This window comes from Centroberyx affinis, unplaced genomic scaffold, assembly GCF_046629955.1.
Source record: "Centroberyx affinis isolate AG114_WGS23_722 - 3 ecotype Tasmania unplaced genomic scaffold, CSIRO-AGI_Caff_v1 ptg009476l_1, whole genome shotgun sequence".
NCBI classification, from domain to species: Eukaryota; Metazoa; Chordata; class Actinopteri; order Beryciformes; family Berycidae; genus Centroberyx; species Centroberyx affinis.
In genome coordinates this window covers 34,914-46,962 of record NW_027284544.1, presented here as the reverse complement: position 1 = coordinate 46,962, position 12,049 = coordinate 34,914, and the positions used below count along the sequence as shown (strand labels likewise).

General features: G+C 41.0%; 1 protein-coding gene across 2 annotated transcripts; it reads left to right on the top strand.

The window, feature by feature from the left end:
- The first annotated feature begins 8,390 nt into the window (after positions 1-8,390).
- On the top strand, positions 8,391-11,308 carry LOC139640459 (E3 ubiquitin/ISG15 ligase TRIM25-like). Of its 2 annotated transcripts, XM_071514660.1 has the most exons (2): positions 8,391-10,014; positions 11,185-11,308. In XM_071514660.1, exons 1-2 carry the CDS (start codon positions 8,397-8,399, stop codon positions 11,226-11,228), a joined length of 1,662 nt encoding a protein of 553 aa, XP_071370761.1. In that variant the 5' UTR covers positions 8,391-8,396; the 3' UTR covers positions 11,229-11,308. The 2 variants fall into 2 exon arrangements, with proteins under 2 accessions (XP_071370761.1, XP_071370760.1); XM_071514659.1 differs by having other exon boundaries at positions 8,391-11,243.
- The last annotated feature ends 741 nt before the right edge of the window (positions 11,309-12,049 follow it).

Genomic DNA, 12,049 nt, shown 5'->3' with positions numbered 1-12,049 from the left:
CAGGTTGGTAAATGTGAGCGTGCTGTGTACAGTTTACTGCTGTTACCTTACAGGATTTCTGGATATTGAAGTCCTTAAATTTCAAACAATCACCTGTTGCTGCCATTGGGGCTGCCAGAATGCGAAATTGCTTAGTGCAGCTTGCGGTTTGCGTTTTTGCGAATCCTGATTTTATCATACAAATAAGACTTTATCCTCAAGATCAAGTGTGATACTGGACTCTGTGCACATGACAAGTACAGTTAACAAAATTCCCAAGGGAAGCCAACAGTGGATAAGTCTTGATGGAGAGCAATCAAGGCCCGGTCCTACCTCTCCAATAAGTCAATAAGTGTTAGCAGGGGCCAACATTCCTGAGCCACGGAGACTGGACACCAGTGTGAGGGGATTTTTTTCTTGCCCTTCACCTTTCAAAATAGCCTTAGGGTAACTCAGGGATTTATTTTCATAGACCAAAAATATGCTTACAGAGAAAGGTAAAGTGATATATCTGTCATCAAAACATTAAAGGACTACACCAACTTTTGGGGACTTGGTCAAATTTTGGGGACTTGGTCCATTGGTCAAATTAGCCAATATATGACAAGAGCATTGACACCGAAATCATCTCTGTGTCTCATTTTGGTGCCAACTCGTCACATATTGGGGAAGGTGACCAATGGGCCAAACTCCCAAAAAGTCACTGGAGTTCTCTATCTTAACATGACATGTCTCCAATTAGGCCTAATTTCCTGGCACATTGACACTGGATAAGAGAAGACATTATTTTCCATAGAGTGGGCAAGTGAGAGAGGGATATCTGGTTTCTGCATTGTCCCAAACACCAGGTTACGAATATGTGACGTTGGCAGTGACCACACAATGGAGTCACTGTGCCTCCATTGCGACGTTAAATACCTCAGATTCAATCTGAGGCAATAAATGGAGAAGCAAGACTTCCTCTGTTTAACTGCCAATTAGCGAGCACTGGATCTGGCATGTAAAAACTCCACAGCAAGTCCAGAATGTAAAGCATGTAGAGAGTTCTTATCTAAACACACAGGCTGTTGGAGAGCTGATCTTTGTCTAAATTATATTAGATCTAATGTACTGTTGCCCTGTGATGGACTGGCAATCTGTCCAGGATGTCTCTAATGTATGTTGTGATAGACACCAGCACTCGGATTAAGTGGGTAGAGAAAAAGAATGAATGAATAATAAAGTCAAGAACAGCTCACGCAAATATGCAGAAGAGTAATCTGAAACAATGAAACAGTCAGCACCTTAAGGACTGTGCTTCATTGGGAGTCATTTGGATCCTTACTGTGCGTTCAGAGTCCATTCCTTTCCTATAGAGCTGAGTGACCAGGGAAACCCGTCCGATGTACAGTATGGACAGCTGAATCATCGACCATCAACAGCCAATCAGATTTCTGCGCTTCCTTGTTGCCCTAATAATGTGATTTTGTTTGAGGAACTGAAAGGTCTCTACGACTTTTTTACTTAAAACTTTTAGACTCCAGGAATAAACGTCTCAAAAATGATGCTTGGAGAACAGTTGGAGAAAGTGTTTCTTATTTAACCATGACCAGAACCTTAGCCTAACCTTAACCACATTGTTTTAGTTGCCGAAATCTCACCCTGGGTGAGATTTGGGCAATTTCGGAGGAACGTAATCTTCACATAACTCGTAATCTGCGTTCCGTGCTCATTTCACGAAACCCATCGTTGCCAAACCCATCAGCCAAGTTGCCAAAAACCTTCTCAAGCATCAGTTTGGATAGAGACATGTGGCCAGGTAGAAAGCCAGAAGAATCCAACACAAACAGAAGCTATAGCAACAGGTTGCTATTGTCCCTCCACTCTGTTCTTTCCAGGCCTTTCCACAGAGAGCACTCTGTCCCCTCCAGCTCTGCTCAGTGGCTTTAGTTAGGAGATGAATCAGTCTCAGTGCTTCAGCTCCACCAGCTGATCAGTCTGATGAAGCTTCTGGTCAATTGTGTAATCCACACACACACACACACACACACACACACACACACACACACACACACACACACACACACACAAATTCACCTACCTGCTTCTTCAGTTTTCATGAATCCCTCTCAATGTACGTATTCTGCATATACGAATGATATTTTCATACTGGTTTCACCTTTTCATATATGTAGCACATATTTCAACCTATATTCAAGAAAGCAGTCATGACTGCTGGTAACATCTGGAAGTAACTTAGTTTTAGTTAAAAAGTAAATTAATCCATACACGTTAGTAATCTGTACTCTTTCCCATATTTACCACCCATACACCCATACTTAACATGTTGAAATTTACAGAACCCCACAACTGTTTATATTCTATTGCTTTTCACTATTACTTTTCTGTTACTTTCTGCCTGCTGAATCCTTACTATTTGCCGTGGCAATGACCAAATTTACCCATAGGGAGTAATAAACTTTAACCTAATCTTATCTCGAACACACACACATACACACACTTTACAGTTCAGTCCCAGAGTTTCCTATGGGGTCGGTGGGTCTGCTGAAACTGGTGAACCATTGTTGTTCTCAGGCAGGTCTAAAACAATTTGAATGGCTATTTTGACGTCAACAGTCATCTGACAAATGAATTCAATATTCTTGTCAATAATCACCTGACACGGCATAGTCAACCAAATTATGATGATCATAAAAGCCCTCACCCCTGACCCATAATAGAATTAACTGTGGATGCATTGGTCGTCATTTTTATGTCTGAAATTACTATGCTGAATCTTCACTACAGGAGAATATGATGTAGGCTTTATACAATAAAGCATAACCCTAATCCTGGATGAATGCACAAGTTAAGACGTAATAACTTTGTAATTTTTAGTTTACCAATTTATTAGACTGGCATAAATCATATGACATAAATTCATAATATAGTATGTAGTATCAGTGTAACTTAGAAGTATTTGATGTAATTTATGTGAAGAAAGGGTCTTTTGTGACTAAAACATATATGAATGTGTTTCTTAAAATTGATTTTTGTTTCTGTCAGTGGTCATTTTCTTATGATGATCACTGACTGGAAGTCATAGTCATATCATAGTTTACCCAACCTTTGTGGCTAACAAAACCATTACAACCAAAAAAACACTATTATAAATGTTACATTATTGTCTTCAATCTATAACCATCCAGCAACTGTCGGATTCCAACATTCCTTTCTCATGGATTTTCTATAATTCACAGAGATCCACTGACATTAATATAATTTTCTTCAGTAAATTCCCATGATTTCATTGCGCTGGTCCTTTGAAGGCTCTTTGACCATAGCACTATGACTTGTGACCCTTCTGATGTCACAAGTATGTGCTTGTGATATAGTCAAGTTAATTTATTTCTATAGCTCTTCATTATAAGCACGTCTCAAAGGACTTTACAGAGAAAGAGCCTAACTCTAACTGATCAACAATCAAAACAAAATGATGTAATACAGTATGCACGATATTGTATGCTACAAGGAAAAACTCCCAAGAAAACCTTATTAGGAAAAAATAGAAGAAACCTTGGGTGGGCCGAGTCATAGAGGAATCCTCCACCGGGACGGCTGAGCGTGCGATAGGTGCCGGGACAAACAGTGGAACGGAGAGTAGCATGTGGAATGACAATGAGATAAGACAGCAGATGAGACAGAGAGAAGCCATGATATGATAAAATAATCGGTTACACATAGATTATCTTTCCAAAGTCAATCAAATCATCGTTCAGGAAAGAATGGGTTGGATTTTGACTCTCATTTGATCGGGGCAAAGTACAGCAAAGACTGACAACATTAGATTCCACTTAACTTAAATTTGAGTGAAACCCACCACAAAACCACTAATCCAAAAGCTGGGACCATCAACAAAGAGCAGGAGGGTATTTAGTCTTTTAGACCACAGGGTGCAGACAGATATTATCCACTCAAACAAAGAGTGGAGGGTTCATTTCAACTTTGTGGGGAACACACTCTGGATCAAACCCTGGGCAGCAAATCACACTAACATACTATGGGCATGGTAACAGACCTTCATCAGCAAGATTAAAACAAAAGATACACATTTATAACCCTAATCTGAAGGGCAAACATGCTTTAAAAGCTTTAAAAAGAGTCAAACAACTAGGGACAGGATATTTTAAAGGAGAAGGGGTGTTTGCTCTTGTGACCAAAGCCAACCACAAACTGCTTCAGTAAACCTCAGCTGTGCTTGTTAAATCTGGATGTTTGAGGCAGAATCAATAAGGGGGCCATGTGCTCCTGTCTCCCTCCAAATCTACACCTGTGACTCAGCAGAAACAATAGAGGGCTTCAGGTGACGTAACACCCCCTGGCAGCCATATTGGACATCCTCAGGTCTGTGAACAGCTGATTGTGTCTCTAGGGTTAGAACAGAAGGGTCACAACAGAATTGAACAGACAGTTAATTTCAATGCTGTTTTTGACTGGGAACTGATCATTTTATCACTGATCCATTTGATTGATTTAGTGTTTAGATAATGTCAGCTTGTTAGCTAGCTGATATCAGGGGCGTGTCTAGGTGGTGGCCAGGGGTGCCACCCCAGGTGCCACCCCAAAATCCTGAGTTATGACTGGCTGACGGCCATGTTAGAGGCCATCAAGCCAGTTAATTTCTTTTTCCAAAACTACGCTCCTTGAGTTCCAAGAAACACGCCAAGGGGAGCAAAGAGAAAACCAAATTAGGGATCAATGTGAAAAAAACAATGTCTGACCAAACGGAATGCAGTACACACCTGAAGATAAAGACCAAGAAGTAATGTTAGTAGCATACTTTTTTTTTTTTTTTTACATGCATACAGTTGACAGTGATGCCTGATAATTCTGGTTGTTTTCAACCTGGGCCTTGTATGGAAGAGGATTAGGGCCACATGTGAAAAATTTATTTAGATTTTGAGATTAATCTCAGATTTCTGAGAATAAAGTCAGAATTCTGACTTTAAACTCAGAATTCTGACTCGGAATTCATAATTCTGACCTGGGACCTGCCTACATCCTTCCTAAATGCCGCACTCAGTGCCACCCTTGCTTGAGTCTGTCCCACACCTCGGCCACCGAGTCAAAATGGCCTGGACACGCCACTGGCTGATATCTGGTCAGCTAACCATCACTGTCTTGTTGTAAACATATTTGCATACTAGCTAGTGTTTGGTGAATAGTAGTAGCCAGTAGCTGCATATTAACATTTAGTTGCTTAAGTTAGCTTACTGGCTTGTTAGCTATTGCTGACTGAGCCAGTTTTCTTTTATGTTAACGAAGCTGTTTTGGAGTAGAGCCTAGGAGTAAAGACAAGACAGTTTTAAAATTTGGAAACAAATCTACCGGACCTTCACATTTAGCTTTAGCATTACTGATTTTATCTACACGTCGCAACATTCTTTTTCAGGTATCTTTTTTTCTTTCGTGGTTATTGTATATAACCATTATTTGTGCACAGCCAGTTTTCCAATGGACCTCGGTGATGGTGCCAGTCATTTAATTTGTGACGCGACGCAGCTGCAGCATCTATGGAATCCACCTAAAATAATGCCACAACTGCAGAGACATCACCTCTCTGCTATCTGCTTACAACCTCATCTGCTGACTGTCTGACTGACAGTGATGCAGGGCGAGATGGAGGAAAAAGCCACTTGACATTTTCATATGCATAGATCTCTCTAAGAGTACAGTGAACAGTAACATGAATGCCTACAATTAAGATATTTTCTTTTCCTGAGTGTAGAGAAGTGACCTCAGCATAGGATGTGTTGCCATAAGCATTACACTGTGTGAGTCAGTGAACAGAGAGGCACCAAGAAGCCATGCTGTTGTTTTTTTATGGCTTTTCAACTTTATTGGATATTCTACAGTGGAGAGAGACTGGGGAATGACCTGTAACAAGGGTCCCACACTGGATTCAAACCCAGGACATCATGACTTAACCAAGCGCTGCACAACGATGCTCCAGAGGCCACGGTGTTTTAAACTGATCTGGTGACAGCCTTCCTGAGCCTAATCTAATAGGGTATCACGACAAGGACAACTAGCTGACCAATCAGGACCAGGCTCAGAGTAAACATTAGACAATGGGAAATTGTTAGGCTCCTCTCTTTAAATAAGCAGACTGTTGGCTAGTCACAGACAGCAGACTGCCAGTTAATTTGCATAAATGTGAGATGAGCCTCTCCTCTCTGCAGTAAAGTGAGCAGCTTCATCTGCATCTGCTAATGCATCTCCATATCTGTGTATCATGTGTCTGCTTGGCTGGCAGACACTAATGGATTGCAGTGACTGTTGTAAAAACATCCAGGCAGGGATGTAGTGGAGGGGAAACACAGACAGTCTCAGTTTACCCACCTTTTTATTTGTTAGTTTACCACCTTTTTAGACTGACACGAATCTATATGAATTAATTCATAAATTCGTAGTTTACATTATAGTTAAACTCATATATTATATGAACATAAGGTCTTTTAATGAAAAACAACAAACAAATGAATGGTTTTCTGAAAATGTAATATACAGTATTTTTGTTTATTTTGGTGGTTGTTTGCCTTATGATGATCCTTTGTACTTACCACTACATCACTGTATACAGCAGTGTGTATCCAAATATGTATGTCCAAACATAAAGTTATGTTGGTGAATGTGAATGTGTATTCTGTGTCCTGTAGACAGTGAAGTTAACATCATTTAGGGTTCAGGAGGGATACAGCTAGTACATTGAGAAATTAAGTGAGGCCACCTAGTGGACAGAAAGGAAAAGGCTTTGAGGCTTGAGCATGTATTTAGTGCTGGTGTGAGCCTGCAGCTAAAATATGATGATACTGCCCCCTTGTGGCTTTCCTACAACATTACTCTCTGTCTCTAAGATGACGACAACAACATGGAAAATGTCTCTTCCACGGGGGAAATGAAAGCCTGTGCTGAAGCAGAAATATTCCCAGACGTAAAGTCCAAGGAAGACCTGCTGTACTAGTGTGAACAAGTGATGAAGGAATATCTCACTGTCACAATGTGAAGAAAAACGTCGTGTTCTTGTTGCAAAGCAGTGAATTAGCAACCACCACTTCAATGTGATTTCATGTAGTTCAACTCCCTGAACAAAAACCACCATATGTCTCCAAGAAGGTTCTTTTTTAGCATCAACAATACACTTATAAGATACGGATAAACATTAGCTTTCAGTAAGTAAGTAAACAAATGCGCGAGGACAGACCACAGGCAGCGCAGTTTCTTAAAGAGACAGTAACAATTACTGTCCTAGCCTATATGCACTGTAACTGACTTTATTTTCTTTCTATTATGTTTCAAAGTTTAAATTATTACTCCACCTTAACGTTTCAGGGAATGCCAGTTTCAGGGGCTTTCAACAGATGTGACTCAAAATAAAAGGCGGCTCATTAACTGTTCACTTTATGTGTTGGCATGACTGAAAACATGCTGCAACTACATGGAGTATTGTTGGAGTATGTTGTTCTCAGTGTGTTCCCATTGAAGTATTATATTATGTAGCCTCTCTCTCACAGACATCTTTGAGTTAATCTTTGAGTAAAACAGCCCAAGAACAGGGTAAAAATGACCTACACATTGTACACGTGCAAGTGCTAAGTTTAAGTATTCCATTTTTATTTTAATAATCTTAACTTCATATTTTAAATGAGGGGTAAACACACACTGCCTCAGGGTGCTTATAGAAACTGTGAGAATCTGTGAGAAACCACCAGTGAAAACACAGAAAGCCAAACCTTTAAGTAAAAACACACAACCACCATCTGACACACACTCCACACACTCAGGAAACACCCATGCATGAGAGAGAGAGAGAGAGAGAGAGAGAGAGAGAGAGAGAGAGAGAGAGAGAGAGAGAGAGAGAGAGAGGGAGAGAGAGAGAGAGAGAGGGAGAGAGAGAGAGAGAGAGAGAGAGAGAGAGAGAGAGAGAGAGAGAGAGAGAGAGAGAGAGAGAGAGAGAGGTGTCTGTTTTTTATTATCCCATTGAGATCACTGACCCCAAGTTTAACTATTCTGTTTTTATTTATCATAATCTTCACTTCATATTGTTAACGAGGGCTAAACACACCCTGCCTCTTCAAACCGCTCCTCTTCCTGGAATCAAGCAAAGCCTGATCACCCCTCCCTCTTCTTCTGGACTCAAGTACAGCCAGTTCCATTCTGTCCACATATTTCCTGTTCCCTCCCCTTTCACAGATCTGCCAGTTTAAAGATGGGTGTAAAGAGCATGTTGTGAAGTGCAAGAGCTGACAAGCCCATTCACTGCAGATCAGCACATGAACATGAAGAAAAGGAACAGAGGTTTGGTTTGGATCAGAGCCCAACTTCTTTCTGTTGAGAGAAGTAAAACTATCCGACATTCACTGTCACTGAGAAGTGAAATGGCGCAGCGAGGAATTCAGCTGGACGGGACAAAACTCCGCTGTTCCATCTGTCTGGATCTACTGAAGGATCCGGTGACTATTCCCTGTGGGCACAGCTACTGCATGAGCTGTATTAAAAGCTACTGGAATGAAAAGTATCAGAAGAAAATCCACAGCTGCCCCCAGTGCAGACAGACCTTCACACCAAGGCCTGTCCTGGTGAAAAACACCATGTTAGCAGAGTTGGTGGAGGAACTGAGGAAGACAGGACTTCAAGCTGCTCCTCCTGATCGCTGCTATGCCGGACCTGGAGATGTGGCCTGTGATGTCTGCACTGGGAGAAAGCTGAAAGCCCTCAAATCCTGTCTGGTGTGTCTGGCCTCTTACTGTGAGCAGCACCTCCAGAGTCACTATGATGCAGCTCCATTAAAGAAACACAAGCTGGTGGAAGCCACCGTAAAGCTTCAGGAGAACTTCTGCCCTCATTATGACGAGGTGATGAAGGTTTTCTGCCATACTGATCAGCAGTGTATCTGTTATCTCTGCTCCATGGATGAACATAAAGGCCACGACAAAGTCTCAGCTGCAGCAGAAAGGAGCGAGAGGCAGAAAGAGCTCGGGGTGAGTCGGCAACAAATCCAGCAGAGAATCCAGGACAGAGAGAAAGATGTGAAGGTGCTTCAACAGCAGGTGGAGGCTATCAATGTCTCTGCTGATAAAGCGGTGGAGGACAGTGAGAAGATCTTCACCGAGCTGGTCCGGCTCATCGAGAAGAAAAGCTCCGATGTGAAGGAGCGGATCAGATCCCGGCAGAAAGAGGAAGCGAGTCGGGCCGAAGAACTTCAGGAGAAGCTGAAGCGGGAGATCGCTGAGCTGAGGAGGAAAGACGCTGAGCTGGAGCAGCTCTCACACACAGAGGATCACATCCATTTTCTACACAGTTACCCCTCGCTGTCACGTCTCAGTCAATCTACAGACTCACCCGGCACCGATATCCGTCCTCTGTGCTACTTTGAGGATGTGACTGCAGCTGTGTCAGAGGCCAGAGATAAACTACAGGGCATTCTTACAGAGGAATGGCCTAAGATCTCATTGACACTGACTGAAGTGGATGTTTTACTGCCACAACCAGAGCCCAAGACCAGAGCTGAATTCTTACAATATTCACATCAAATCACACTGGATCTAAACACAGCACACACATGGCTGTCATTATCTGATGGAAACAGAAAAGCAACATGTATGAGAGAAGACAAATCTAGTCACCCAGACAGATTCACTTACTGTAGTCAGGTCCTGAGTAGAGAGAGTCTGACTGGACGTTGTTACTGGGAGGTGGAGTGGAGTGGGCAGGGAGTTTCAATAGCAGTCACATATAAAGATATTAGCAGAACAGGGAATGAAAGTCGATTTGGATACAATGACAAGTCTTGGGCATTAGATTATTACAACAATAGTTGTCTTTTCAGACATAACAATATCACAACTCCCATCCCATGCCCTCTGTCCTCCAGAGTAGGAGTGTATCTGGATCACAGAGCAGGTATTCTGTCCTTCTACAGCGTCTCTGAAACCATGACTCTCCTCCACAGAGTCCAGACCACATACACTCAGCCTCTCCATCCTGGATTTAGGCTTTATTATGTTGGAGACACTGCTGAGTTGTGTAAGCTAAAGTAGAAAGAAGTCATTAAAGCAGCAATGTGTGAGATTCTGTTTAAGTTTTTTTTATTTTTTTTTATTTTGTCTCCATCTTTGTTGCTCAGTGCTCATTGCTGTGGTGTTTCTGCACTGCACTTCCCAGAGATCACCTGTCAATCAAACAGTGTGGGCGGGACTGTGACGTCTTTTTCCTTGGATTTTCTGACTTTTATTCATATGAAAACATAAAGTGTTGTGTGGTCTATATAGTTCTTATGTTTGTTGCATATTTGTTTTGTTGCTGTAATATTTTCTGCTATTTCTGTTCCACTGCATGGGCCTTATGGAGCAGCACTAGAAGTCTCCCCTTTATTATAGCTGAATAGTTGTTAATATGTTGATTTTGTTCCCGGCCCTTTGTAACTTTGTTGAGAAAAGTGAACTACAAATGTAATCATTATTATTATAATCAATAGGGAGAACATTCATTGTTTTCCTCCACAGCGATGACATACTGGTTTAACAGACTGATTGTGTGGATGAAGTTAATATGTAGATGGAAAGATTGAACCAGAGTCCTTTACCAGGCTTTAGTGATTGGATTTGTTAACAAAGTGAATGTTTGCAAAAATGAATAAAGGTTTTCTATCTATCTCTTTCTATCTATCTATAGCCATCTATCTAGCTATCTATCTATCTAAAATTTCCAAATAATTTTATGAGTCCTTATCATTTGAAATGCAGATATGTTCTTTACCTGAGTGAAGGGAAGTGACCTCAGCATAGGATGTGTTGCCATAAGCATTACACTGTGTGAGTCAGTGAACAGAGAGGCACCAAGAAGCCATGCTGTTCTTTTTTTTTAATGGCTTTTCAACTTTATTAGATCGTCTACAGTGGAGAGAGACAGGGGAATGACCTGTAACAATCTGTCAGTCAGTTTGCATAAATGTGAGGATGAGCCTCTCCTCTCTGCAGTAAAGTGAGCAGCTTCATCTGCATCTGCTAATGCATCTCCATATCTGTGTATCATGTGTCTGCTTGGCTTGCAGCCACTAATGGATTGCAGTGACTGTTGTAAAAACATCCAGGCAGGGATGTAGTGGAGGGGAAACACAGACAGTGTCAGTTTACCCACCTTTTTATTTGTTTTAACTGACACAAATCAATATGAATTCATCCATAAAGTCAAACTCATATGTTATATGAAGATTACGTTTTTTAATGGGAAAAAAGCATGAATTAATGCTTTTCTGAAAATATAATTGATTTTTGTTTATTTTGGTGGTTGTTTGTACTTACCACTACATCACTGTATACAGCAGTGTGTATTCCAAATATGTATGTCCAAACATAAAGTTATGTTGGTGAATGTGAATGTGTATTCTGTGTCCTGTAGACAGTGAAGTTAACATCATTTAGTCAGGGTTCAGGAGGGATACAGCTAGTACATTGAGAAATGAAGTGAGGCCACCTAGTGGACAGAAAGGAAAAGGCTTTGAGGCTTGAACATGACCTTAGTGCTGGTGTGAGCCTGCAGCTAAAATATGACGATACTGCCCCCTTGTGGCTTTCCTACAACATTACTATCTGTCTTTAACGCAGGCATACCTAACTGCGGGCAGGGTCAAACCTGTCAGTCAGTTCTAGGCTCATTGCTATTGTTGACATGCTGAACATGGGTGGGTCAAATGTCTCAGTCGGGTCATTGGGTGCATTTCCATCTGCTGGTTATCTGATGTAATTACAGATTATGATACTGAGACACTAAGGTAATTACCTGTTTTTAATCTATGGTAGCGCCTCGGTTTTTGCTGTAATAATATTTAATAATTATACATAATAATAAGTATAATAATTAATATATTTCAAGTTTTTAAGTGAGTAGCTTCCTGGAATATCCACTATTTTACACACTTATCTCAATATGGAAGTCAATTAAACTCCATCTGCTTACATTTATTTGTATGGCAAAGAAACATAACACAATAAAAAAATATATGATACAAAATAAATAACAACATACAATA